This window comes from Lepisosteus oculatus, chromosome 2, assembly GCF_040954835.1.
Source record: "Lepisosteus oculatus isolate fLepOcu1 chromosome 2, fLepOcu1.hap2, whole genome shotgun sequence".
Taxonomy (NCBI): Eukaryota; Metazoa; Chordata; class Actinopteri; order Semionotiformes; family Lepisosteidae; genus Lepisosteus; species Lepisosteus oculatus.
The window spans coordinates 18,722,449-18,748,035 of record NC_090697.1 but is presented as its reverse complement, the minus strand read 5'-3'; the positions used below and the strand labels follow the sequence as shown (position 1 = coordinate 18,748,035).

Genomic DNA, 25,587 nt, shown 5'->3' with positions numbered 1-25,587 from the left:
ATTTCACTCAGGGCCATGTATTCAAAATGTAGGTGCTTAAATTGATATGAATTACTGATTTGCCTTATTTTGGCAGAATCACATTTCATGGATATTTTCTACTAAAAGTGTATGCATTTTGTTTGGAGCCAACAGTTAATCCTGGGAGTATAGCACTTTGTAGTATACAATAACCATTAATAATTTATGTTAATAATGAAAACCACTTGACATTAGTCATTTAGATTTCATTGTCAGATGGAGTGCATTAACTACTGCAGCACTTCACATTGGCTCTTAAATTGAAGATCGCTGACAAGCTTGGTTTTGTCTCACTGAAACTATGCTGTGTTTGTAACAGTCAAATGCGTTATAAAAGTAGGAACTTGTATGATACTCTTACAAATTGTATGTACATTACAAATATTGTAGGTCCTGATTGAGTCTTCTAGGACTTTTGCACAGCAGTGTATATGCTGTAAAAATAGGTCATAGTGGCCTAATAATATTTTGTTGCTTTGCCTTTTAATTTCTAGTAGATGTTTACCATTGGATAGAAAAAATACTGTAACTACAGTAATTTTAATCCAGGACGGTCTTTGATATTGTATTAAAATGTTGTGTGACAGTCTTCCATATGTGCTTTACAATTCCTTTGATTCCAAGTCAGGAAATTTCAGGTAGTGAGTGGGTCAAAGTTTTGATTTAGCCATCACGTTTTGCAAAACTTCCCTCTAAACAGGTGGCTTGTGAGGACAGAGCACATTGGAATCACAACAAACAACAATGATATTGTGCACTTAGACTGAATTTAGCAGAATCTTCTGTTCCCAAGAAACAGAGACTTGCTCTGTGCCAGCTGCCCCGTCTGTGCCTTTATATACAAGTAGTCTAAATTAACCCCATTTAAAATTGTAGCACTTAGCCCAATTACCTAATGAATCAATCAAACTTTATGTAAACCTACAAACATACAATTGAGGCTTCAATAATCTCTAGTGACCTCAATCAGTAACTCGGGGCAGGGATTCTGGGGGGGATCATTGTGTGGTACAGAGCAGAGCTCAGTCAGTCCATACAGCCCCTGAAGAGAGGAGAGTCATGTGTTGGGCTCAAAATCAATAGAGATGTCCCTCTGCACAGAATATGAGGTTTTTCTGTGTGCGGTCTACATTCCGTTGGCAGAATCACCTACAGTGAGGGAATTCTCCACAGTCTGCATCTGTCATGCCCAGTGCCAGGGAAATGTGCTGCTCTGTGGTAACCTCAGGGCACAAACAGGCATGCTGCCAGACTGTAGGAAACGCATATATTTGGACATTCCACTCTGTACCTCTCACCAATCACTTTACACAAGGTGCAGCCAACACAGTGAAATCATCAAGACTGGGCTTGAGCTCTGTCAAAGGCTGAGTCTGTACATCATCACTACCTGGACCAGTGGGGACTCTTTGAGAAGTTTCACTTCCCAAAGTGTGGTAGACAATGTTGTCACTGACCTGGACTCCTCCTTTATTAGTGTCTTATCTGTCAGGACACAAACTCCTCTCTCTGAACACAGATCACACTGTACATCAGGAGAACACGCCAGCAAAAAGACATACTGACACAGCCCAACAGTTTGGTAGGAGGCTGATCTGAATTTTACGCTGTATACTGCACTCAGTAAGGATCAGATTTGCACCATACACACTCTTACAAACAAACGTCCACCCAAAAAACACATTTGCCTGCCTTATTGATTTAAAAAAAACAGTCTGCAGTGCCTGGCCTCACGCTACAGACTGCTGCACATAGGCCTACACGACACACAGATCATGTTCCTGCTCTACCCTGATGACCCGGTCCTGCTGTTGCCCTCATAACAGAACAGGGGCAGCAGCAGAGCCTGGCACTGCTGGAGTAGTCCAGTCAAGCCTGGGCTCTGACAGGCAAACGTGGACAAAACCGGAATCATTGTTTTCCAGAAGAAAGTTGGATCTCAGGGGAACAGGTTGTACTTCACATTGAACAACTCTATATTGGAACACACAATGAGGGAATTTTGACCTCAGAGTGAGGGCACTGAAGGAGAAGGTTGTAAATATTTGAAAGTATAATCCAACCCCTTACCCTATATGTCAGTGAAGTGTGAGGTCTAGCCACAAACCAGGATTACACTAAATGAGACAAACATCCCATATAAGCCCTGCACATAGAGTTCTTTAAAAAATTTGCCCCACGTGCAAAAAAAAAACACCAAACAATTCTTGCAGGTCCAAATTGGTTAAAAACCTATTGCGTACAGAAAAGAGCAATTAAATATTGGTTATGCCTAAAGACATTAACCAAAACTCCTGTCACCACAAAGCCCTGCTGAGCCAAGACCTGAGCCCAGAGAAGAGCCCCCTCAGCCAGAAGCTCCTGAAGCTGACTGGCACCAACCAACCTCAGAAAAGAACATTTAAAACAACACAAATCAAAATAAAAAAACAAGCACAAACCAAATAAAACTTCCTTACCCACTAAGACACACACACAAGCACAACACAAACTGGAACACTAAAGGACCCTAAAAACAAAATACATATTAGCTATGTATCTGACTATCAAAGAGAAACAGAACCTAAGAAATAACAGGCTCAGTGACCACTGCCTGGCCATTGAAACTGGGCGACACAGGCAGACCTGGCAGCCCAGAGAGGACAGGCTGCACTCCCACTCCCAGCAGGATGAAACAGAGATTGAGAGGCACTCTTTACTACATTACGAGAAGCTCTGAAATCATTCTTTACTAAAATAAAAAATCTAATCCCAGAATTCACACACCCGCCACGGTCACAACAGCTTCCAATCCCACTGGGAGAGGGGGAGGAAACTCAATATGTAATCTCCTGTCTCTACCTGAAACACACTGAGTGAGCCCGTTTTTGTGATGTATGTAAATGTCCAATGAGATGTTTTCTATTATAAATGTCTGTACATATCATGTTGATTGTATATGCTTTGGCAAAACTCTAATGCATGGGTCAAGCCAATAAAGCTCTTTGAATTGAATGACGTCAACAGAAACTACTCTCCTCTCTGCAGCTGGCCTGTTCTAATTAAGATCTAATTATTTTAAAGTATTTTATACTTGCTGAACTTTACATTTAGGTACATTTATTTTGATTTTGTTTTTGTTTGTTACAAAAAGAAATATCCACTCTGTGAAGAAAGGACACCATCTGAAATAATCCTGTTTTGAGGCCTGTATCAGTGGCTGGACATTATGGTGGCTGCACTTATTTTGAGTAATGAGGTCAGTGCCGCTCCAAAGCTGACAGCCTACTTGAGTTGAGGGTCTGCAAGTGACATACAGTGTGAGACCTGGCATTACTGAATAAGACTGGTGCAGTCACTTGCTAACACAGTTTGAGCCAACAATAACATTTAAAACGAGGTGTTTTAATTCATGCTTGTCTACGACTTCAATGTATCCTACAACATAAAAGTGTAAAATACGTTTGATATGGGACTACACAAATGTATTAACTGAGTTCTGTAACAAAACAAAATGATATTTCTGGACATTTAATTGTTGATAATGACTGCTCATCAGGCACATTTCATTGAAATTTTCATTATGTTTACACTCTCCCCTCTTTACTCCAGTCACGGTTATTGTAAACCCAGCAGGGAAAATGCTGGGTTTAAAATGTACAGCTCAAAAGAAAGGCGTGTGTAGTTCTACACTGAAAATTATATTCACTATAATTTTCTATGCCCAACTGCTGTAATCCACAATTAGAACAGTTGTATTTTTATACTTCGAGCAATTCTGAGATTAGAAAAAGTAACCACCGCCTACTCCCACTGCTGCTGCTGGTACAACTAACGCTTCCGCGCTGGTATTATGAACTAAAATCTTTTGGACTATTTGGTTATTAATTTTGTTTCCCCAACACTGCCCTCTTGTGGTTATGTATTGAAACTACTGGTAGACATAAAGAGACTTAAATTACCTACAACACATTCAAACCAGAAAAAAAAAACTAGTATATACATCATAGTGCTCTCAATAAACTAAAGTGGATCTAGAAAACAACACAATAAATGATCCCTGAAAAGCTAATCAGATTAATTAGAACTAATTTCATATTATTGTTTTCTATGGTAATACAATTCAATTGAAGCTTTATTATCCCCTGGGGGAAATTAGTTCTGAGACAGCCCAGCACAACAATACAAAAACATGACCAACAGAGAATTCATGACAACAGAGTTTCAGGAGATAAGATAGTTAGTTACATTGTTTGAGAGTGGGAATGAAAGATTTCCTCAATGTTACTGTTACACCTGGCGACATAGGCGTCTCCCAGATGGGAGTAGTGTAAATTCACAGTGGAGGTGGTGAGCCACACACTTCCTGTTTGTAGAGGGCATTTAGGTTAATCTAATTTGCCCCATTGACTTTGCTGCTCATCTTATAATTTTTCCCAGCCTAATATTTGCAGCAATTTGCAGCTTCTGGAGTCCCAGAGAAGGCTCCACAGCTGAAACGTTGTGTTTTTTTTCTTCTCTTTTCAGCATGAAATAAACCTTTAATTGTTCCTTTTCAGCCTACGCATGCTGATGCAGCTACATACTTGAACTACATCTCTATATTCTTACTATTAAAGTAGGTTGTCAAGTTTTGTCTTAATATTCCCAACAGCAGCAAAATATGTATTTACCTCTACCTGTATCTGTATCTACCTCTACCTTCATATTATACCAAATTCTAAACATTTTGAAATACAGTTTTGTAATTTGAATTGTGTTTTATAATATGTAGAAATGTTTGTATTACAGTGCTTCAGTAAGCAAGACAAATCTATCTATTATTAGTAATTCAGCCTAGCAGGAAAATGTGATGACCCTCCAAATTACATTTTTTTATTCTTAAACTGTAGGCTTATTGTAAGACATTTTAATGGCTGTTTTATTATGAATATTCCATCCATTTTTCTAACTGCTTTTCCCAGTACACGGTCACGGAGGAGCCTGGAACCTGTCCCAGTGAGCTACAGGCACAAGGCATGATGCACCCTGGACAGTCCAGTCCATTGTATGAATGCTGTTTTTCAATAATAAGAAACTTTATAAATACTTAATTTGGCATTTTAACTGGAAAAAAAAGGAAAATGCAGCGATAATGCAGGAATTCAAAGGATTTAATTTTTTGTGCTGCGTGTCCAATTAGACAAAATTGACACCGCAGAACACTTCAGATGCAGTTTCTTTGTACTAAAATGAAAGTGTTGTTTCAAATCTGGGAGCAATTTGTGATTAACTTTCCTGGTTTGGGGAAGGGGAGGGGGGAGGGATCTTTGGAATGTGTAGTGCCCAGGACAGAAAAATATTACTTGGAAGCACAAAACTGCTACCAAGTGAATTGATATTATACATGTACTCTCTTCACATGATCTGCTCAAACAAGTCAAAAGGTCTGGATTTGAATGCAATACTTTTTCCAATAAAAATTGTGTAAAACGAGTGTACAATGTCCAAATATAGAATGTTTCACTGTTCACATTCAAAACGGAGGCCATCCATCATCTCTCCTGTGTGATGCAGTATTTTTCTCCTTGATGAGGTGAGAATCTTCACACTTGTCTGATCTACCCACTTTGCATCACTCCCAACAATACAGAAGGGCCAGAAACAAACACCTAATACACAAATAAGTAGAATCACAAGTTGAACTGATGAATCAGGGTGAAGTAAATTTAAGAAAAAAAACAGGTATGCAGCATCCCCCAGCACAATAATTAGCAGAGGTATTTTTTCCCCTAAAATGTTCTTATAAAAACTCTCTTGATCAGATATGTTCTACCCTGCTGAAGAAGTATTGTTGCAACAGAGATCTGGCTTAATATGAGGGAAACCACAGTTTCAGACATTTGGTGTGTGTGTTTGGCTGAGGAGTCAGTGGTGCAAAACTCCCGTCTGCAGTATTATGACTCAAAACTTCTAAGTAAGAAAAGCCCATAAAAGGTTTTTTTTTAAATCTTACCAGCAAGTATAAATCTTACCTTCATCAGAGATCGTAACTTTCCAACCTGACTCACCCCAATGGGAATGACGCAAATGGAGACATGGAATAGTAACAAATGCAAAAGGCTACTTATATCACAGAGACAGATGTGTGCTACTCTTTGTTAATTATTTCACTGCTTTTGTACTGTTAATGAATTACTGACCTAACTAAAGTAAATAGTTTTGAAACCATCTCAGTAAACTATATAATAAATGTTTTATGCTTACTGAATGGTGTTACCAAGAGATCAGATCATATTCGTTGATTGTGCTTCGTAATGAGCTTATTTTATTCAGTACTTTTAAATATTACTTGTTCACTGAGACAGCTGAGCGAAAAAGAAAGACAAAAGAGCACTGTTGAACACCAGTATTTCAGTTAGTTGGTACAGGACTTTGGACAGCAAGAAACATTGAAACCAGTTTTGGAAATAATGTAGTGGAAGAAAAGAGGTTTAAGTCCTTCAATAAGACCACTGATGCTGTTTGTCTCTGCACACAATGAACAACACTTCCATCACTTGTGTGATAGCCCTGCACAATAAATGATATCTATTGAGGGATACCGACCCTTTGTGTGCTCCCTGTACTACTAATACATGAAAGCAAGGCATGCAATTAGACAAGAAAAGGAAAATATTATACAAAATCTCCAGACAACCCAAAGAAACTGCACAGGGAAAAACATAGTATTTGCATGAGATAACTAAAAAAGGAAATGAGTGAATCCTGTTAGAAGACTTTGAGTCAGTTTCGCAAGGGCAATAAAAGGGCTGTGAGGAAACCACATTGTTACATAAAATAAAAGAGGATCTGATGAGACGAGCACAAACTTTTAAGAAGACCTTCTACGGGATGACCACATTAATTCAAAACCTTTGCTGGAACAAACTAGATAAGGACATCTGAGAAAGGTATCCAATACAATCCAACACTGAGTTGCCAAAGAATGCTGCTGAAAACACATCCCTCAGTGTGTCAGGAGAGCTGAGGTCAAGGGATTAAGAAGAGCAGTGTATTCAAGTCTGGCTGTTAAGGCAAGCAAGCAACCACAGACAGCTGTTTCACCCTTGATTGGGCTCTTAAAGGTTTTTTTTAACTCTTAGCTGGTGAAATAGGTTTGAGGTAATTGTGAGAATCATATAGGAAGAAAGTGAAGCCGTTTCCCATAAATACATATAAGTGGAGTCTAATCAACTTCCTTAATTTTTTATATAGAAGTGTATTTTCATATACAGCATATATTTCCTTAAACTTTCATTAGCACAGTTTTATCAGCAACTAGTTAAGGTCCCAATAATGGCACATGTTTACATTAACAAGAACATGCAAGAACAGATTTTGCCATTGATTAAGGTATATTTTCAAATGCAAGCATTTGAAATTGACTAGATTTACTACCAACATATTTTAAAATACTTTAAAAAATGTGAACTACTGACATACACTATGCTGAAAATTCAATTTTGAATACATATATTTGTCAGTCCCTTAGAGGATTTTGCATACGGTACTTATGCATCAGATCCCCTTGTCGTTCTCTGTGCTGCAGAATAAGAATAAGACTGACAAAGCAATCATTCCCAGGCTTCAGCCGTCTCCTCTGCTGCTAAAACCAGTGTCACCCTGGCAGTATTGTGACAGCCTAACGATGGGTCAGTTCACACTTGGACGAAACGACGTGGTGCAAATAACAACCCTGAGTGCGAGACCCTAGCTCTTCCATCTCGAGCTCTTCCTGGATCATTTGGAAAAGCTGCTTAGAATGTTACCAGAAATTCCGGAAAATAACCCAATTGAAAGGAGCTAAACTACAGATTGAGTTAGTCTTCTTTATTCAACACAAAAGTCACCTATATGTAACTTCTTAAACTGGATATACAATTATACTACAATATTAATTAACGAAAACTCCTATTTCTAAATATTATTTTAATTCGTCTGTTTAGAATTATCAGTTTAAAACACCGTTATCCAAAGCATCGAAACTTATCCCAACTTTAGAAACACGTTATGTAAAAAGAGACCGGCTAACATAATTATGTACAGTACAATAACTAAAATGTCACACAAAGTTATTAAAATAAGAGACTCTAAGGTTGTAACCCGCAAAAACAGAAGCGCGAATAATAACTTTAAAACAAAGGTTTTGATATAAAAGGGAGAAATCGCACCATCAAGATTAAGAACCTAGACATTAAAATAAAACTGCCAACTCAGAGGCGTGAGTAGGTTTTGGGCAAACGTTCAATATTGCCAACCTAACACATCTAACCGCTCAGAAGTGCTCTGCCTCCAAACGCTACTACTCACTCAACTGGTGTGTCCAAACCAGGCCAGGGTCCTGTTTCCCCGCCCCCTTCCGGGACAGCCTCCAATGACAACCCGAGATGTTTTCCTAATAAGGAATCTACACCTTTAAGTGGCAACATGTGCCGCCTCTCTTTGTTGCCGCAGCCAATAGGATACGAGGGAACGTTGTTGGCTGCCGGGTTACAATGAAACAGAATAACATTCACAGTTTTACCCATCTGATGGATTGGAACGCCAGATGAAAGGAGTTTTAACAATACGGTACAGTACAAAACAGCTACGAAGGAGACCCCGGAGGAAACGCAGGTGGGGAGAAAATCCAGCTTTGAAACGGAGTCGACAGCAGCAAAAGGATTTTTCTTTCCTCCGCAGGGAAGCAGCTGGTCGAGCGGACGGGTCTGAATTAGCTGGCAATTAAACTAGAGGGACTCCTGAAATCAAAACGTTATTGAACGAATCTCCTGTGATCCTTGCGTGTTCATGCAGCCCAGCTCTCTTGCCTGTACACGGTTCGGGCTCGGTTTGTATGCCGTTTGTAAAACGATTAAACACATCGTTTTATATCGTATTTTTGTTTTCCCAAGTATAAAGTTTGTGGATGGATAAAAACGAAAATATTGATATTCCGGAAATCAATTATTCGTTTTTTATGTGGGATATATTTTGTACAAGGGAGTCAAGTGTTTAAGCAGGATTTTAGTTTTTCGTGTTTTAAAAAGCAAAGCGACGCATGTTACTTTTACATTGTTCATTTTTATTTATTTTTTCTCCATTTTGGAGTGTTTTAGTGTCGCTGCAAACGTGAAGTTCGTCGTGCCAAAGTTAAAAGTGGTTTTATGTACACGTAAGTGGTGGTATACAGTATATATATATATTTCAATGGAGAAATAGTATAAAAGTGGATTGTGATTTTAAAAGGATAAGCACGGCGTCGGCGAGAACGCCAGTAATTAGGGTGCAAAATGACTGGGTCGAGCTCAAACGGCACCTGCAAACCAGCAGCCCAACTCGCCAGGCACGGCCGCTCGAAAAGCACCAACTGCCGCAGCTCGGGTTCGGGTGCGGAGTCCGCCTCTTCCAGCGGTACCGCCAGCAACACGGGCAGGTCCTCTGGGGAGGAAGAGGAGAAAGACGGAGGGGTGCTCTTTTATGTGAACAGAACCGGCTTTCCCATCGAGGGTCTCACCTGGGAGAGGATGTGGACTCACGTGGCCAAAATTCACCCCGATGGAAAGGAGATGGTGGACAAAATTAGGAACGCTGCATATCTCCCCAAAGTAAGTGAAGGCTACAAGTTACTGCTTTTGTTACATCTCTGTGCATCGCGATAAGCTTCTCTTGCATGAAGTCACGGCGATTCTAGTCCTGTGGTGAAGTTTGATCGATGGGATTCACAGTTCATTTTTGAAACGTGCGATTCGAGTATGCGCTCCTAGACGTACGTTTCCTTACTGTAAATACAACAAAACCTCCGAGTTCAATATCCTGAAACGACCTACTGGTATACCGCTTCCAGGTGAGAACGTTTTTAAAGATATTGTCCATGGGATCGCTCAGGGCAATTGGGAAGTTAATTTACAAAAGATGTAGCTCACTAACCGAAGTCACCCGAAAAAGGCGTTCTGGGACGGGGAACAAGGCAATGGTTACTATATTTGAACGTTTTTAAAACGTCCACCTTGTGTGTGTGTTTGTTTTGTGCAGGGGGGTTGTGGTATTTGTATCACTAACACTATGTATTAAATCTTGTTCAGGACGAGGGTTGAGCGGACTAGCTCGTAAACCTGCGATTATTGTCAACAAATGATTTCTCTTATGAATGATCACCACACTCTTAATCCCAAAAACCGTTTTGGGTTGAAAACCTTTTGGGGGCAAAAGAATAATTAAAAATCCCGTAAGGTATCTGAAAATTTCTCCTGGATTAACAACCTAATTGGGGGTTGCGGGAAAAAAAACGGACGATGGTAGAGCCCTGAACAAGGTAGTTGAGTGTCGGTGGTTTATTATGACCTTCACTCCGCTATTATTGGAAAAAGACTATCTAAAATGTATCGTCTTTAATGTTATTCGGCGTTTTAGGGGGTCCGTAACTATGAGAATCTGCTGATCCCATCAAAGCAGTCTACAGTGTTTTTGGCTCTTTCCCTTACCGCGGTCCAGGCTTGAGAATGGATTCTCAAAGCCTCAGTGTGCCATTTACACGAATCTCCATTGCCGTCTACAACACCGCTGCGGCTCTTGAGTCTAGACACTGCCAGCGTGCTGCTATACACCGTGTGAAACTGCAGTCCTGTCAATGAAACTGCCTGTGCATTTGTCTCGGCGTCTTTACTCTGTGTCTTACGCTTCCCCCATACAGAGGATGAGCATTTATATGGTCTAAATATGCAGGGTAAGGTATGAATGATGGTGATTAGTTCAGGTGGAAGTACAAACCTATCCAAACAAGTGAGAGGATCCACATCCAGTCCCCTTAGGGCTGGTGCAAACCTGGTCCTTCCAGGTCTCTCTAAAGCACCGTAAGGACTGCCCTATTAAACCGTAATGAGCTGGTTAAACCTGTAGGCACCTCCAGGACAGGGACTGGGGATTCCTGATCTACATGACAGTTGAGAAAGGGCGGCACATATTTAAAAGGCTTGTGAGCAGCTGGGGCATTCAGTCTGTGTAGTTACCAAACATCAAGACTGAGAACAAGGTTTTGATCATTTTAGTAAGTAGATTTTCAATCTTGGGTGGCCACCTGTGCACCTTTGTAGGGATTTGACATGTTCATTTCCTATGGTCTCAAAACCTAAGTAAACTGAACAAATCATCTTAATTGGTCAAATCAAAATTGTTTCGTGGGTTTAGAAATGGAAGATTTAATGGTAAGCCATAAACCCTGCTGGAATTTGACTCTCCAGAGCCAGGCTTGGCTGTCCTTGGGAGATAAATACAGTGTATAATCAGATTTAATCATGTGTTTGTTGCTCAAGAGCTCTAGAACAGTCCGGACTCTTTTCATTTCATTACAAGATGGACATACCTAGTACATACACATTGTCAGATTATGTAAATGAGGAGACTTTACATGGCTGATCATGAGTTTCAAGAATGCTTATTGTGTTTCACACAGGAATTTAGAACCTATTGAAATGTTTTGTGCCCCTAACCAAATAGCCAGAATACTGCAATATCACTGAAAGTGAATATATCCCTCTTGCATCCTTTTATTAACTTTTAAATATGAGCTTTAGTTTAGGTCCTGGCTTTTCTGCTCAGTGATGACACTGTAGGTTTGTAGAGCGCTTTTCTGTGTGAGCTGTTTAAATCCACGATTAAGCCTTACTGCTGTGATTTCACTCCTGGTCCCAGAGGAACTCGGTCCACCAGATTTTATAGGTAACTAATGTAGGGATGCTGGATGTCGCAGCACAACTCACTGGTGGTTTGAAGCAGGCTGGTTTGGTTGGCCACCCAGAGGGCAGAACATATGCGCTGTCTACTCATTTTCAAGCACAGCTATGGTCAGTCTCTTCTGTTGCAATGAATGTCACTTTTAGGGCAAGGACACTGTACATTTACACACAGATTGTGAGAGGGCATGAATGATATAGATGCATTTTAAACACCAGCATGGAATGCATACAGGTCTTATTGAATAAATACCAGGAAATTGGTGATATGGCCCAATTAAACAGTTGATTCCGATCACATCATGAAGTATCCTGGAACTGAACAAAATCCAGTAGATACTACAGCCCCACAGGACTTGGAATGAATACCTGTGCCTTAACTTGTTAGTAATTCAAACACCTGCTTCTCCAGTGAAGATTAATTTACTGCTTTGTGGACTAAGTCTTTCTAATTCCCTACAACATTTTCATGAAGATACATAAGGCCTTCCACTCTGAGATCTTTTGTTTTATTTGACATTACTAGTGGCGTTTGGGAAGAGCACAGTAACTTGACATTAGGAGTCAGATAATTTAAGTCATAATCTGGTTTAAACACATTTGATCAAGTTGAACAATGAGGATAAACAAATTACTGTTGTGGGCTTCATCTTAAAAGAGTGTTGTCTAATTTTTATTTAATCATTAGTGTTTTATTATTTTGTTAAGCACGTTTCTTAGGGGGGGAAACCACCTTTATGCATGTCTGTAAAAGAATGTTTCTTCTTAAATCCTAAATAAAGTTTGTGTTTTTGTGTGGTTGTAGAGGATTAAATGTTTTGCATCAGCATGTGCTTATTTAACCCAGTTTAACAAACATTTCTTACAGTCAGCTATGTCTTTATACATTTTTTTTCAAATGGAAATTTCGCAGCCAGGAAAAAATAGGTCAGTGCACTTTGATCATTTTGTTTTAAAATCCCAGTTGAGATCTTTCATTGTTTTGGAAAATCAGTGGCAACAGACTGCAGCAGCAAACTTAAAGTAAGGTTCTGGCCTTTCTAAGGAATGTAATGAGTTTGTATTTATGGGTCTGTGAGCTAGAGGTTTCAAGGATTGAACATATTAAGATTATTGAAGAAGCTTAAGACGGATGAAAAGAGAGTGTAATGAATTGTGAGAAATGGAATTCCCACAAGTATGGTGGTGCAGTAGTTATTTCTCACAGAGCTGGGGCCCTGGTTTCAATTACTGGGGTGCTGTTTGTATGTCTCCCTGTGCTCTTGTGGGATTCCTATGGGTACTCCGGTTTCCCCACAGTCCAAAGACACTGGTAGCTTAATTGCCCCTGGTATGAATGTCTGTGTCGTTGTGTGCCCTGTGATGGACTGGGGGCTCATGCCGAGTGTAACCTGCCACGTTCCAGTTGCATGCTGGGATAGGCTGTACCCTATCGCCCTATGACCATGTATCGGATAAAGCAATTAGAAAATGGATGTTATTCTAACTTCTATTAGTTAACAATGTTACTTCTGTGCAGGAAAGATGGAAATGTACAATGTAGTTACTATTTTTATAATTTTTTATGCTCTGTCTAGTTTTGTTTTTTTTGTTCTTGAATATCAGAATCTGTCTTTTGCAACAGTGCTGTGAGGAGGAAAATTAGTCTTGTCCTGGAGCCAGTTGGTTGAGTTGGAGGCAAAGCAGTGGGTGTAACACTCTGTACCTCCCAGTCACTGGCCTTTATCATCAGCCTTAAAGGCAAACTGCAGTCCCAATTTCTCAGACTGGTTCTTAAATCTTGGTAACAAATTAATTGATGTTATAGAAAAAGAAATACAAGTTTTGAATTAAGCACAATTGTGAACTTTGTGAAAGCACTGTAAGTCACCATGTTAACGCAACTCTCGAAATCAAAGGCAATATTTCAATTGATTTAAAAGATGTATTCACAAGCCTGCTTGTTTATAATGTCGCACACATCAATGGAAGTTTTGTTGCCTAGTTCTGAATCGCAGAACTTGGCGCCGCACGTACCTGGAAATTCCATCAATTTTGTGATGTAGTTTGGAGGTTTTACAAGTTACTGTGTACATTTTACTGTTATTGTAGTCTGAAATGTACTCATTTGGGTCGTGTGTGTGTGCAATATGACCGCGTCATGATACTGTGTTTAAGACGTGCTGGCATGAATGCATCAGGAACACGAGTGCTGGGGTCTTCATGAATGACAGAGTCACAGGTGTATCGAGAATGGGCCACCACCCAAATAACATCCGGCCCGGTGGTTCAAAACAGACCGTTGATAAAAGGGGCTGATGGGACTGACACAGCCTGTGCAGAGTACCAGATGGGCTACAGTCAGTCAACCAACAGCTAAATACTACAGTGGAGCCAATGTACAACTTGTAGTACTTTGTCACAGATGTTGTATGTCAGCTGATAACCTGACAAGGTTCTGCTTCTCGGGGAAAAACGAAAGGTGCAGTTGCAGTGGGATAAGGAGCACAAACACTGGACACTCAATGACTGAAAAAACATTATCTGGTCTGATGATGTTCCTGCTGTTTTCACTGATCAGAAGACTAGGATCCATCTTGCTGAGGGTCAACAATGCAGGCTGATAGTGGCAGTGTGATAATGTGTGTTGTGCTTTTGTGGCACATATTGGGTCCCTTGATATGAGTAGAGCAACATTTGAGTGCCACAGGATGTCTGAACATCACTGCTAATCAGGTGCATCCCTTCATGGCAGCAGTGTGCCCATCTGTGCAGGGGCTTTTTCAGCCAGATTAGCTACATGCCACAAGGCTAGGAAAACCCTGGAATGGTTCCAGTAACGTGACCGTAAATTCAGCTTAATGAAGTGGCCTCCCCAGTCACAGGATCTGTGGGATGAGACGGAATAAGCTGTTTAGAGTAGGGATCCACTGCCAGCTAATTTGCAACAACTATGGGACACATCGGAGTCGACATGGGCCAGCATCCCTGTGCCGCACTTTCAACAGCTTGAGTGCATGCTCCAACAAATTCAGGCTTTTCTGAGGGCAAATGGGGGACCAGCTCGCTATTAGGTAGATGTACCTGATAAAGTTGCCACTCAGTGTATATCTCCTTTTACGGTATCATCTCAAGGTACTATATGACAAAATAATAAAAGAGATGGCTGTAGACAAACAGTAAACAGAGTTAAAAGATGTTAAACACGTGTATATAGTGTAAATGGGTTTTAAGGTGGGGCTTTTGAAAGTGCTGACTGCCTTGCTGAGAGATCTGATATGGACAGGGAGATCCTTCTGCAGCTTTGGAGCTACTGGACTTGCCTTAGGGGATGGGGGTTGGGTTCCTCGATTTTCCTGTGGAAACTGCAGGAATGCCAGTGCCTTAAGACCCCACATGACGTGTAGGTATCTAGGAAATTAACAAGTTAACTTTATAGTTCAGTTCACAGTCGTGGTTAGTTGAAATTAATTTTTTACTGTTTCAATTATAGATAAGATTATTGTATTGCTTAGAATATTATTAGATTAATAGGATGAACAATAAGATGAAAATAAGGTGAAAAAACTAATAATAATATAGTATAAACTAATACTAGAATAGGAAAAAGGTGGAAAAAGGTTAAAACGTTCAGAAGGGGCTGTCATTTTGACCTCGACAGGAAATTAAAATGTTTTGGCGGATAAAAAACAGGTACAGGAGTGTTTTATGTGTTTAATTATATGCACAAAATGCATCGGTCAGAGGTATATATTGTATTCATGCAAACGGAGCCTATAATCTTGTGAGTTATTGTTTGAAGTAAACCACGGTTAAATGATGGGGACAGCAACATCCAGTGTACTTGAACGGCTTCCTAACTTGTGTGTTTAAAATGGAGTAATCTCTTGGTGGCAAGAGTAATTTCAACCCATTCAGAGAGAATTAAATTAGTATTCACCCAGCTAATTATGGATTTGTTTCAGAGGGCTAGTTTTGTATTTGTGAAACGCAAGAGAGCCTTTCTACTCCAGGAAATATTTGTCTCTTGGGTGTGAGCTAATGACTGGGGCATCCACAGGGAAGAGGGCAACAAGAGAAAAACGAGACTTGTGCTTGTTGTGCGAAAATCATTTGGACATGCCTGTTTCTTTTAATAAGAGACTACTCCAGCGTTACGGCGTTCTCCAGTGTTACCAGCTGACGCATTATGCCACAGAACCATCTGAACATTCCATGAATCTGTTGGGTTTTTTACAGTGCATATGGTCACATGGGACAGGACCCAAGTGAACCAACTGCGAATAAGTGGTATCTGTTTTGCGAAGTGAGCCACTGTATATAGTGGCAGTTTGATCAAATATCAGAGTCAATTTGTGCCTGGTCAGGCTGTTGTTCATCCAGTATGTCATTCTCTGATTTTAGCGATTTTGCCTGGGTAATGTATACCCTCGCTTTAGATCATAGCTCAAAAGGACATGGATATGACCTCCAGCACTGACATGCTGAAGTGCAGAGAGTCACATTCCAAACAGCCGGAGACCCCAAAAGAAATACTCGGATATCACTGGGCAGTGCCTGGGGTTAGCACTTGTGTTGCAAATGGCAGTCCAAATGTAAGAGCCCATGTTTAAACCATTTATAGCTCAAAGGAATGCTGAGGTATCAAAAACTCAAATGTGCTCAGCAGTTGTGCTCCACTGAAGTTTCCCATCTAAAGATGATAATGTTTAATGTGTTCTGTAATGGAAACTGAGATTTTTTCCCCCCCAAATGCTATTAATCTAAATTATAGTCCACAGCACCATCAGGCTCAAGTTCAGTGCTGTTCTCATCTCTGCAGAGTGTCTGTCTCGCCTCTTTGAGTCTTGTTAACTGCAGAGGAGCAGTATTTGTTGCTTGGGAATTGAGAATACAAAATTTAAACTATACTGGACTGATGCTAAACAGTTAAAACAAATAGCAGGTATTCTGTTGTAGATTTTAAAATCTCTTGGTTTTTTTTTGTATCTTAGGTTTGATAAATTAGTTCACACTCTGCCGAAAGAAGCCTGTTTTCAGTTACTGTAATTAATTTGGAAACCATTCGTGTATGAACTTCTGCTTCTACTGTATCTTTACACAGATATTGTATGTTTTATATACTGTACATGTAAAGTGCCCTCTGTTTCATACTGCCAATGAAATGTGAACAAAAACATATTTAATAGAATGAGTTCTATAAATTTAAAAACAATACAAGCAATCTTGCATTGTATTCAATATAGCATTGCACAGGGCAAGGTCATTTGTCATAAATGGGGAGTCCCCATTACCTGTAAAGCGCTTTGATTTGAGTGTCCAGAAAAGCGCTTTGTAAGTGTAAGCAGTTATTATTATAATGAATTCCAGAAAAACCCAGGGTTACATTTATTTACACTTCTACATACTGCTAAAACAAAATTCCTACCAAAATAAATCTACAGTGAATAATAATCCAGCTCTTTGAAAGTGCAATGGAACCATATAAAGGCCCCGAAGGTTTCCTGTTTCCCTGGGGTATGGAAAGAGGTAACACATGGAAGACATAAATTAGTAACGTGGCTCATCATGATTAGGCAGTTAGTGCTTCATAGATGTTTGACAAAAGTCTGGATCTCTATAAACTGTGAGATGGCTAGAACAGAATTTACACAAAACTGAATGTGCTACGTTTTACTTTAGTGTCCATTACTTAAAAAAAGGCGTAGCAACTTTATAGAGTAGCAACTTTGCAGGAAGTGGGGGCAAGTGTTTCTTGCCACCCTGGGTTTCATGTCCTTGTTTCAAGGATGAAGCTTCTTTCTTTATAATATATTAATGACATTTGACTTTACCCTGTGCGATGCTATTCGGATTGAGGTTGAACAATTTAATTATTTTAAGCAAAGGCATTATTGTTTAGTTTTATGATCACAGCTGTTTTGTGTTCCTACCTCATTGGGCATATTATTCAATCTTGTAGGTGCTGTATAAGTTGTATGCTTTTAAGAATTCAATGGACAGACCTTCTGGATGTCTTAAGAAGCCACACTGGTTCACTAGGTCAGAGCACATAGAGGTTTCTGCAGCGTTTAGTGGACTAGAGAGATGTGGCTCCCAGATGGGTTGCTGGTGCATTGCATGAAATTACCCCTCAGCAACTCTAGTTCCCATTTTTGTAACTGGGTGGACTGGAACAACTGGTGTGAAGTACCTCATTCAAGGTTAGACCAACAGTATCTGTCCAAATACACTATACCCAGTGATGGTATACTATCTTTTGGGGAAATGGAATGTATCACCATTGTCTGTTGGACCACTCTAGAAGTACACCACTACTTTCCCCTTTGTTTATTAAGGAAACAAATTATTAACCTTTTTGATTCTGATGCTTTCTTATGTGGAGAACACAAGATCTTGTGTCCCGTTGATTCACTCCTTGTTACCTGCTGAGTGTGACGTGACCCAAAGCATGACAATACATAGGAAGTAAGAAATCTTGTGTGTTCATGAAAAGCTCATAGGTTTGCAGATCTTAACCACTCTTCTACAATGCTTAGAGAGTGGTGTAGAGAAGGAAACATGATATATCCATATTGAAGGTTCCTTCGTCTACTATTGCTTTTCTCCTGCTGTGCTCGTTCTGATTTTTTTCAGTTATATCTTAGAGAAGGTTCTGTTACCTTCCTCGGTAAAACTGAATCACTAGCGGAACGGGGACTTGATCCAGGCCTGAATCTTCACCGTGCAGAGCCTTAACCAATGCACTGCTTCACCTCTCCTCTGGCTCCTCATTTTTTTTAAAAAAATTGTGATTTGCTTGTACACTTTTTCTGCACTTTAAACTGCTTTACAGATTTCTACCACATGACTGTAGTTCATTTCACACTCACACAACCCCTTTAGGTAAAGAAGTGCCTTCCGTTCTCCCTATCGCCAGGGCACTTTCATCTGGTTTCCACTTGTGTAAAATCTGCTCCTAGAAGGTATCCTGTTAAAAAGAAGTCTTTCCACTTCACATCACCTGCATTGTGCAGAGATTTAAAGAGGTTTATTTAAATCCTTCAAAAATAAAACAATACAGAACCTGATGAGAAGGGTAAAAGAATTCTAATGGTTTTTTTTAAGCATAACATGTTTTTCTTACATAATGTAGTATCCCACAAACAAATTATCATCAGTGTGGAGATTTGGACAAAAACTCTCCCTCTACCCTGGAATAATACATACAACTGTACAAAAGAAGGAACACTCTCTCTGGTACATTTCAGACATTCACTTTCATTTGCTGCATAAAAATAGTATCCTGAAACGAGCTTCCTACACTGCTGTGTGCTTCACAGGAAATCATAGCCTTGACACTGTTTTCACAGGAGCCTGCCAGTCTGTTTACTGTCTACAGGATGTCACTTAAATTGCATGCAGCCAGAGGAAGGAAATGGTTAATATTTAAATCTAATAGCTGACACTCAAGCCAAAGGAAGCATCTGTTGGGAAGGAATAGAATTATCGGGAGATGTGCTATATTGGGAAAGTGTGTTAGCACTGAATGTGTTTCTGGTGCTGTGCTGTTGCAACACTCATCATCACCCTGACGAAGTTGCTTTAATAACATTAAAAAAAAAATTCTTCCAGTAACTGGTTTATTTGTGTTCTGATATCTTCCATCAAAACTGATTTGTCTTGCTCAGAGTGATGTTTGCAGTGAGATACTGGAATCATTCCTGTTCGTTTCTTTAACCTTTTTTTTTAGCCACTGTTTCGAGGTCTTTAGGTTTTAGAATATACAGTGCCTGCAGAAAGTCTACACACCCTGTCCAAAGTAACAGTTTGTGATCCAACAGCCTGAAATGAAAAAAAAATAATCTTCTTTACACTGTAAATGTGTTACTTAGAAAATAATGTACTGTATATAGGTACCATTTAATTCATTGTGCATGTGTATATATAGCAACAGAACTCAGTATTGCCAATCTCCCACTTAAACCATGTTATTAATTAATCTCAGTGTAATTATATTATCTGTTAAACTATGCTTATTTGACAGTGATACCAGTAAATAAGCTTGGCACACCGATTGTGGTTTGAGATGCTACATTGAGCAAGAATTTACTACTGATTTCCCAAGTACCTAAGCAGATGTTCAGATCTAAAGTTCTGCTTGTGTCCATGGAGCAAAGAGTTACTGGAGTCCTTCTTTTCTTGCAGCCTCCTGTGCCATCGGTACCGAACTTCAAGCCGTCTATGTCTGTCCCAGACTGGCTGCAGGCCATCCAGAATTACATGAAGATGCTGCAGTATCCTTTTTGCACTGTTTCTCATCTGTTCATTCCAGACTTACCATTCTAGACTGACCATTATGGAACTTTGAGGAAAAGGCAAGGATTTTGTGTGAATACCTTAATTTATTTAGATTGAATTGATATATTGCTTGGAGTTCGTTTATTTGGGTGCTATCAAATTTGACAAATTCTTATAACTAGGAGTTTAAGGCTATTGACTCATTGATGTTTGATAAATTCAGTGGTATAATAAATTGACCCTTCACCGACTCCCTCTAGCCAGTTTCATGAAGATTTCATGCATAGCCCTGCTTCATTTTGTCCTTTTCCTAATTTGTTTTGGTTTTGTGGCAAGAAACTTGACGCAGCTGGGGTTTTTACTGGAACGGTGTGGGTGAGGTACCTTGGTCGAGGTTATAACAGTGGTGTCACAGTTGGGATTTGAAGCCACAGCCTTCCAGTTACTAATCCCTAACGACTGTGCCACACTGCTGTCCTTAACTCACAATTTACACCTATTCACATTTAATCTCTTTTACTAAGTTTTGCAAAACTCAATTTTAAAATTATTTTTCTAAAAAAGCTCCAATATCAGAAGTGAAAACCAAAAAATCTAGTCCTAGTGCAGAGGTTTAATCTTTTATAGGAAGTTTACCTCCAATTTGTATGTGAGCTAAATAATTAAAATAATTAATTCCAGAAATCTGATTTTTCTGTTGTCATTGATTATATCGCCAGAAATGGTTTGGTGACAGAATTGTCTTCTTTCTTAAGGCTTGCCTTACATGCTCTGCAAACATGAAACCATGCATGACATTGTGAAATCAGGGAACCACCATGTTTGCACACAGACAGGTTACTCAGCTAATTGTGCGGCTCTTTATGCTAATTTTGTGTACTTACATTTAGGTTTGTCACTGCAAAGGGTTTGAGTATTCATTCTTATCTTTTTCCATAATTGTCTTTCGTTTTTTGCTTTGAATCTGTAGAGTGTAACTTGCATAGAGTATAAGTTTTCTAACAAATTAGTTGCTACTTTTAAAGTGTCACTGCAGACTTTAAAGCAACAAAACGTAAAAACTGCAAGGGTCTGAATATTTTGGAGAGGCACTCTTATTGAACTTTTATAACTGAGACCCTGTGAAATTGGCAGTAAAATGGCTTGCTTCCCGATGTATTTAATTTCCTTAGCTTTTCTGCTGACAGATACAACCACACAGGAACGCAGTTCTTTGAAATTAGAAAGACGAGACCTCTCAGTGGGTGAGTAAGGCCTTTTCAGTGCATTCATCTCTCTTATCAAATGTATTGGTTTCACTGGCAGTGCAAATTCTCTATAGTAGGGAAACCTCAATCCGAACAGCATTAAGGGATTCAGTTTGATAGGTACTACTCCAAATATTTGATTGTGAAATCTTTAAAATAAGAGGGTTTTCCCTGGTTGTAAGCATTTTCATTTTGTTCTTAGGCCCATGAAGTTCTGTGGTTTATCTAGGAGTGGCGCATTGAAAGAAAATCTGGAGGGAAAGGAGTAATTTCAAGTCTCATTTTAATTGAGCTCCTCGTTTGTTGCCAAGCCATAATGAATGAATGTGTGAAAATCACGACTGACAGTGCCCCGTGATTTGATTATATCAGTTACTGTCCACCTGTCTGATCTGTCTGCTAAACTGATGCCCCTATTCACAGTGAATTACAATATAGCAAATCATTCAAACACTGTTCGTAGAAAACCTGTATCTCTTGTAACCTCCAACTAAGATGGCTCCTAACACTTAAATGCCCTGCCTGTGTGAAAATAAAATGTTAAGCAAGAATGTCTAAATATAAAATAATATATTAAAAAAATCACATGAATGTAGTGTTCCAGTACTTGCTTGTAGTGATCTTATTGCTGCATGTTAACTGCTTTGTTTAATCTCAAGGAATAACAGCTTTACAAAGCTGCCTAAGTGTGTTGTCTACAGCCCTGTAATGTAGTCTATTCCTTTAAGTGTTCATTTAACACCAACTTGGCAAGCCCACAAGTTCAATAAATTGTGTTAATAGTTAGGATCTATGTATCTTTTGAGTCATTTTTTAAACAACAATATTGCGAACAGTGGTATGTTATTATTCACAATCACATTTATATTATTTTTCCAGGTTAATGGAGACTGCAAGAGAGATGACCAGAGAATCCCTCCCAATTAAATGCCTTGAAGCTGTTATTCTTGGAATGTATCCTTCCTTGTGTCTGTTGCTTGTGACTCTAAATTAGATCAACGGTTAGAAAATGGATTGTTGGCCAAATTTATGCATATGTCATTTTCTGTAACCATATATTTCACTGATTGTTTTATATGGCTCAGGACAAACCTTTACAGCCTCTTCTGTGCTGGACTTTTAATGCTCATTTCTGGAGAAAGGTAAGTTTTGCTGTTTTAAAAAAGAAAGGCTTCTACCATTAACTCATTTTGTAGAAGCCACAAGTTTTCAAAGGGGAGAGTACTTTCTTGGTACAGCTTCTAAATTGAATGAAAATCCGATCGGATTTGGTAGATGTTATCCATTTAGTCTACATCCCGTGACAGGCTTCTTGGTTGCTAGGAAACCAAGAGTCAGAATATTAAATCCGCAAGCATGAGACATTTGTTTCTGAAGTGACACAGATTACCGACTTGTTGAATATCATTGCATTGTTTGGACTTTTCTGTTGAAGTTACTATCATGGTTTGCATTTTCAGTTCATATTTAAGACTATACTCACTACTGTATCTACTACTGTCTACTACTGATTTTCTACAGCATTAATATTTGAATAAGTTTTATGTAGGTCAGAACTACATATTTAGGTTTCTGCACTGCTGTCTGCTGTGATGTTTACAAAAACAGATGAATAATTTAAAAGTTATAATTTAAAATTTGGTATCTTTATATACCAACCTTTTCTGAGAATTGAAACAGATGGTGTGTCGAGTGTAAATTGGTATCCAACCACTCGACCCTGCACATAAATTGTGAGGCATAGATGTCAGTTGTGAGCCAATCTTCTCTACAATAGGCACTACCTCATCTGACTTCACAGATGCACTCTTCATCTCTGTGCAAGACGTCCCACAGCACATTCCCACAAAATAACCAGATTTTGTTTTGAAGAATGAACTGGAAACATGTAGTGCTATTTTACTTGCTTTGAAATAGAAAAGTTCAGCTGTCAGAATAAGACCACCTCAAGATCCTTTTAATATATGGAGACATTCTCAATTATTTTGGCCTTCTAGTCCATGCAGTTTCAAGATCGTTTCCGTGGCAACTCCATTGCTTCCAGGTAACATAGCCCTTGCTTGGCAGATTAGAATTCAAACTCTTTAGATATCTGTTCCACCATTCACACTTACACATTGATTACCATTCTGTATGTATTGTGATACAGTTCAGTCAAATCATATGCAACTAATTTGATAGCAGTGACTAAACGGGTTTCTCACAGCTGCTGCATTTTGAGACAGCTGTTTTTGCTGTCTTACTGCTTAATCACCAACCTCATGACAAATGCTCTAAGAACAGAGTTACATTTGTTGCCGTTTCTTTTATATACTCTTAAATATTTAGATAAAACAGGGTTGATGATCTAAAGTTAAAAGTTTGATTATGAAAGTTGTTTTAAAGGGCATTAGGTTGCCAATTTTCTGGACCCTCTATGGCAAACTGAAATGTATGGAGCCTTGGATGCCAAAGATTAATTTTGTCCCTTTGGGAGTTTGTTTGTTTGTCAAATGGTTGGTTTATGATATCTGAACCTAAAACATCTGCTGTACACATTTCTGTAATGGACTCTGTGGAAACTGTTTGTGAATGTCAGTACAAGATAAAAATTTGATTGATTGAAATTAAAATTACCACTGAATTGATATGGTTTCAAAGATAGTGGATCAGTGATATTCACTCCAGGGCCCAAAGCGTCCCAGTCCACCAGTTTTTTAGGTAACTCACAATCCTCAATTGAGTAAAGACCAGAACTAATATGAATTGGCTAAGTGAACAATCAATGTAAATGAAGTCATCAGGGTGGAATGTAATACAGAAGGCCCAGCAGCACTCCAGGATCAGGAATGAGTAGCAGAGAAGCGGATGAACTTTAGAAGTCCTAAAATCATCACTCAACTCTATGCTTTCTCAGAGAAATAGAGCTACAACGCATTACCGAAGAGAGCTCTGACCTCTCTCAAAATGGGGATTTCTAATGTGAGTGTATCAGAGTGTGCATCCTTCTCTTCAGAGTTCCTGTTTTATTCCATGTGATTAGGCAAGCTAACCTTCACAGTGTACTTGCCTGCCCCTCAAGAGTGTGCACAGTAACTTGATAATTTATTTAAAAGGGTAATAAGCTTAAAGTGAAATAGGAATTCTTACTGCAAATTAGGAAATGTCAATGTAAATTACCTGTTGCAGCTCAATGTTAAAGTGTTGTAATTATAGTTGTAGTTGTAATTATCAGCCTTCTGTGCTTTGTCATAGTCTAACATTTTTAAAAGATGATTGAGGTCCCCATTGGTTTTCATCGGACAGCTTCACATTGAATGGGTTAAAACTTTAACCAGACTGACTCCTTCAATTTTTTTTTTAATGAATTTGTAATTCTAGGTGTATGCTATGGCAACGATGGCATCAAGCATACAACAAAAATTACAAAGCAAGTGAATATGTGCCAAATAATAGTAAAAATACTCAGTTGTCTCCCTGACTGGCTGTGTGTTTATACAGATGCATTGCAGGAAACAACAACTTTGAAGGCCAGGGAATAAATAGCCTTATTTGTAGGGTAACAATTATCTATGTGAAGTTTTATTTCCATGTGGTGCTAAACCTACCCACAGAAGACTGTATCACACTTCTACACATAGACTTAGGCATTACGTCTTCAGTCTTAAAATGTCTTGTGCTGACTACATGAAGAGGAAGAAAAAGCTACTGTTTTGTGCTTTCCATTGTCTCCTGCAATGCAGTATTCAAAACAGCTCTTTACTTGCACGTGGGGCTCTTCCTTATCTTACTGTGCATTCTTTCTTTGGTATAATTATTTAATGAGCATGATGTAATAAAGAGATCTGGAAGTCAGTACACTAAGGCGTCCATTTGGAGTCTCTGTGGGGGAAGGGGTTCTGTGGAGCATGGCTTCAGCCTGATGAACAGATGGTTATTCAAAATTGCTGAGGAGCTATTGCTGTTATGGTCTCAAATTGTTGATATGCAGGGAAGGCAGTGAAAAGGACTAGAAGTGAATAAGGAATGTTGAAGGCCTTCTGTCTGGAATCACCATTCTATGCGAGTGGAACATGAGATAGTCTTGCTCAAAGACCAAAAGATTTCAAATTATTTTAACACTCCCTGTTAAGAGTAGCTAATTGTTTTTTAATCCATCTTGCTCCTGGAAACCTGTGCCAGTTAGGAAAAGACAACACACATGTCCCCTGTCTCGTGTTGCTGAGATGAAGTTTGAGAAGCCACTGGGTTGTTATAAAATGGCTGTTGCTCTTGATATATTCTTGTGTTAGAGGTGATGTTTCATCACAAACCCAATACATTTTTGCTTTAATTATGATTTTTACAAAAGCTCACTCCCAGAGCAGGTC

At 39.1% G+C, this 25,587-nt stretch overlaps 1 protein-coding gene across 3 annotated transcripts in view; it reads left to right on the top strand.

Moving 5' to 3' along the window:
* The first annotated feature begins 8,503 nt into the window (after positions 1–8,503).
* Positions 8,504–25,587, top strand: part of vash2 (vasohibin 2) — a 32,791-nt gene continuing 15,707 nt past the window's right edge. Inside the window, exons 1-5 of one of the 3 annotated variants that reach the window (XM_015339154.2) lie at positions 8,504–8,637; positions 9,491–9,608; positions 19,899–19,987; positions 21,179–21,235; positions 22,118–22,192. In XM_015339154.2, coding sequence (XP_015194640.1) covers positions 8,570–8,637; positions 9,491–9,608; positions 19,899–19,987; positions 21,179–21,235; positions 22,118–22,192 — 407 coding nt within the window. In that variant the 5' untranslated portion in view covers positions 8,504–8,569. Of the gene's footprint in view, positions 9,609–19,898; positions 19,988–21,178; positions 21,236–22,117; positions 22,193–25,587 lie in introns of all 3 variants that reach the window. The other 2 variants (XM_006642967.3, XM_015339155.2) reach the window with 2 other exon arrangements.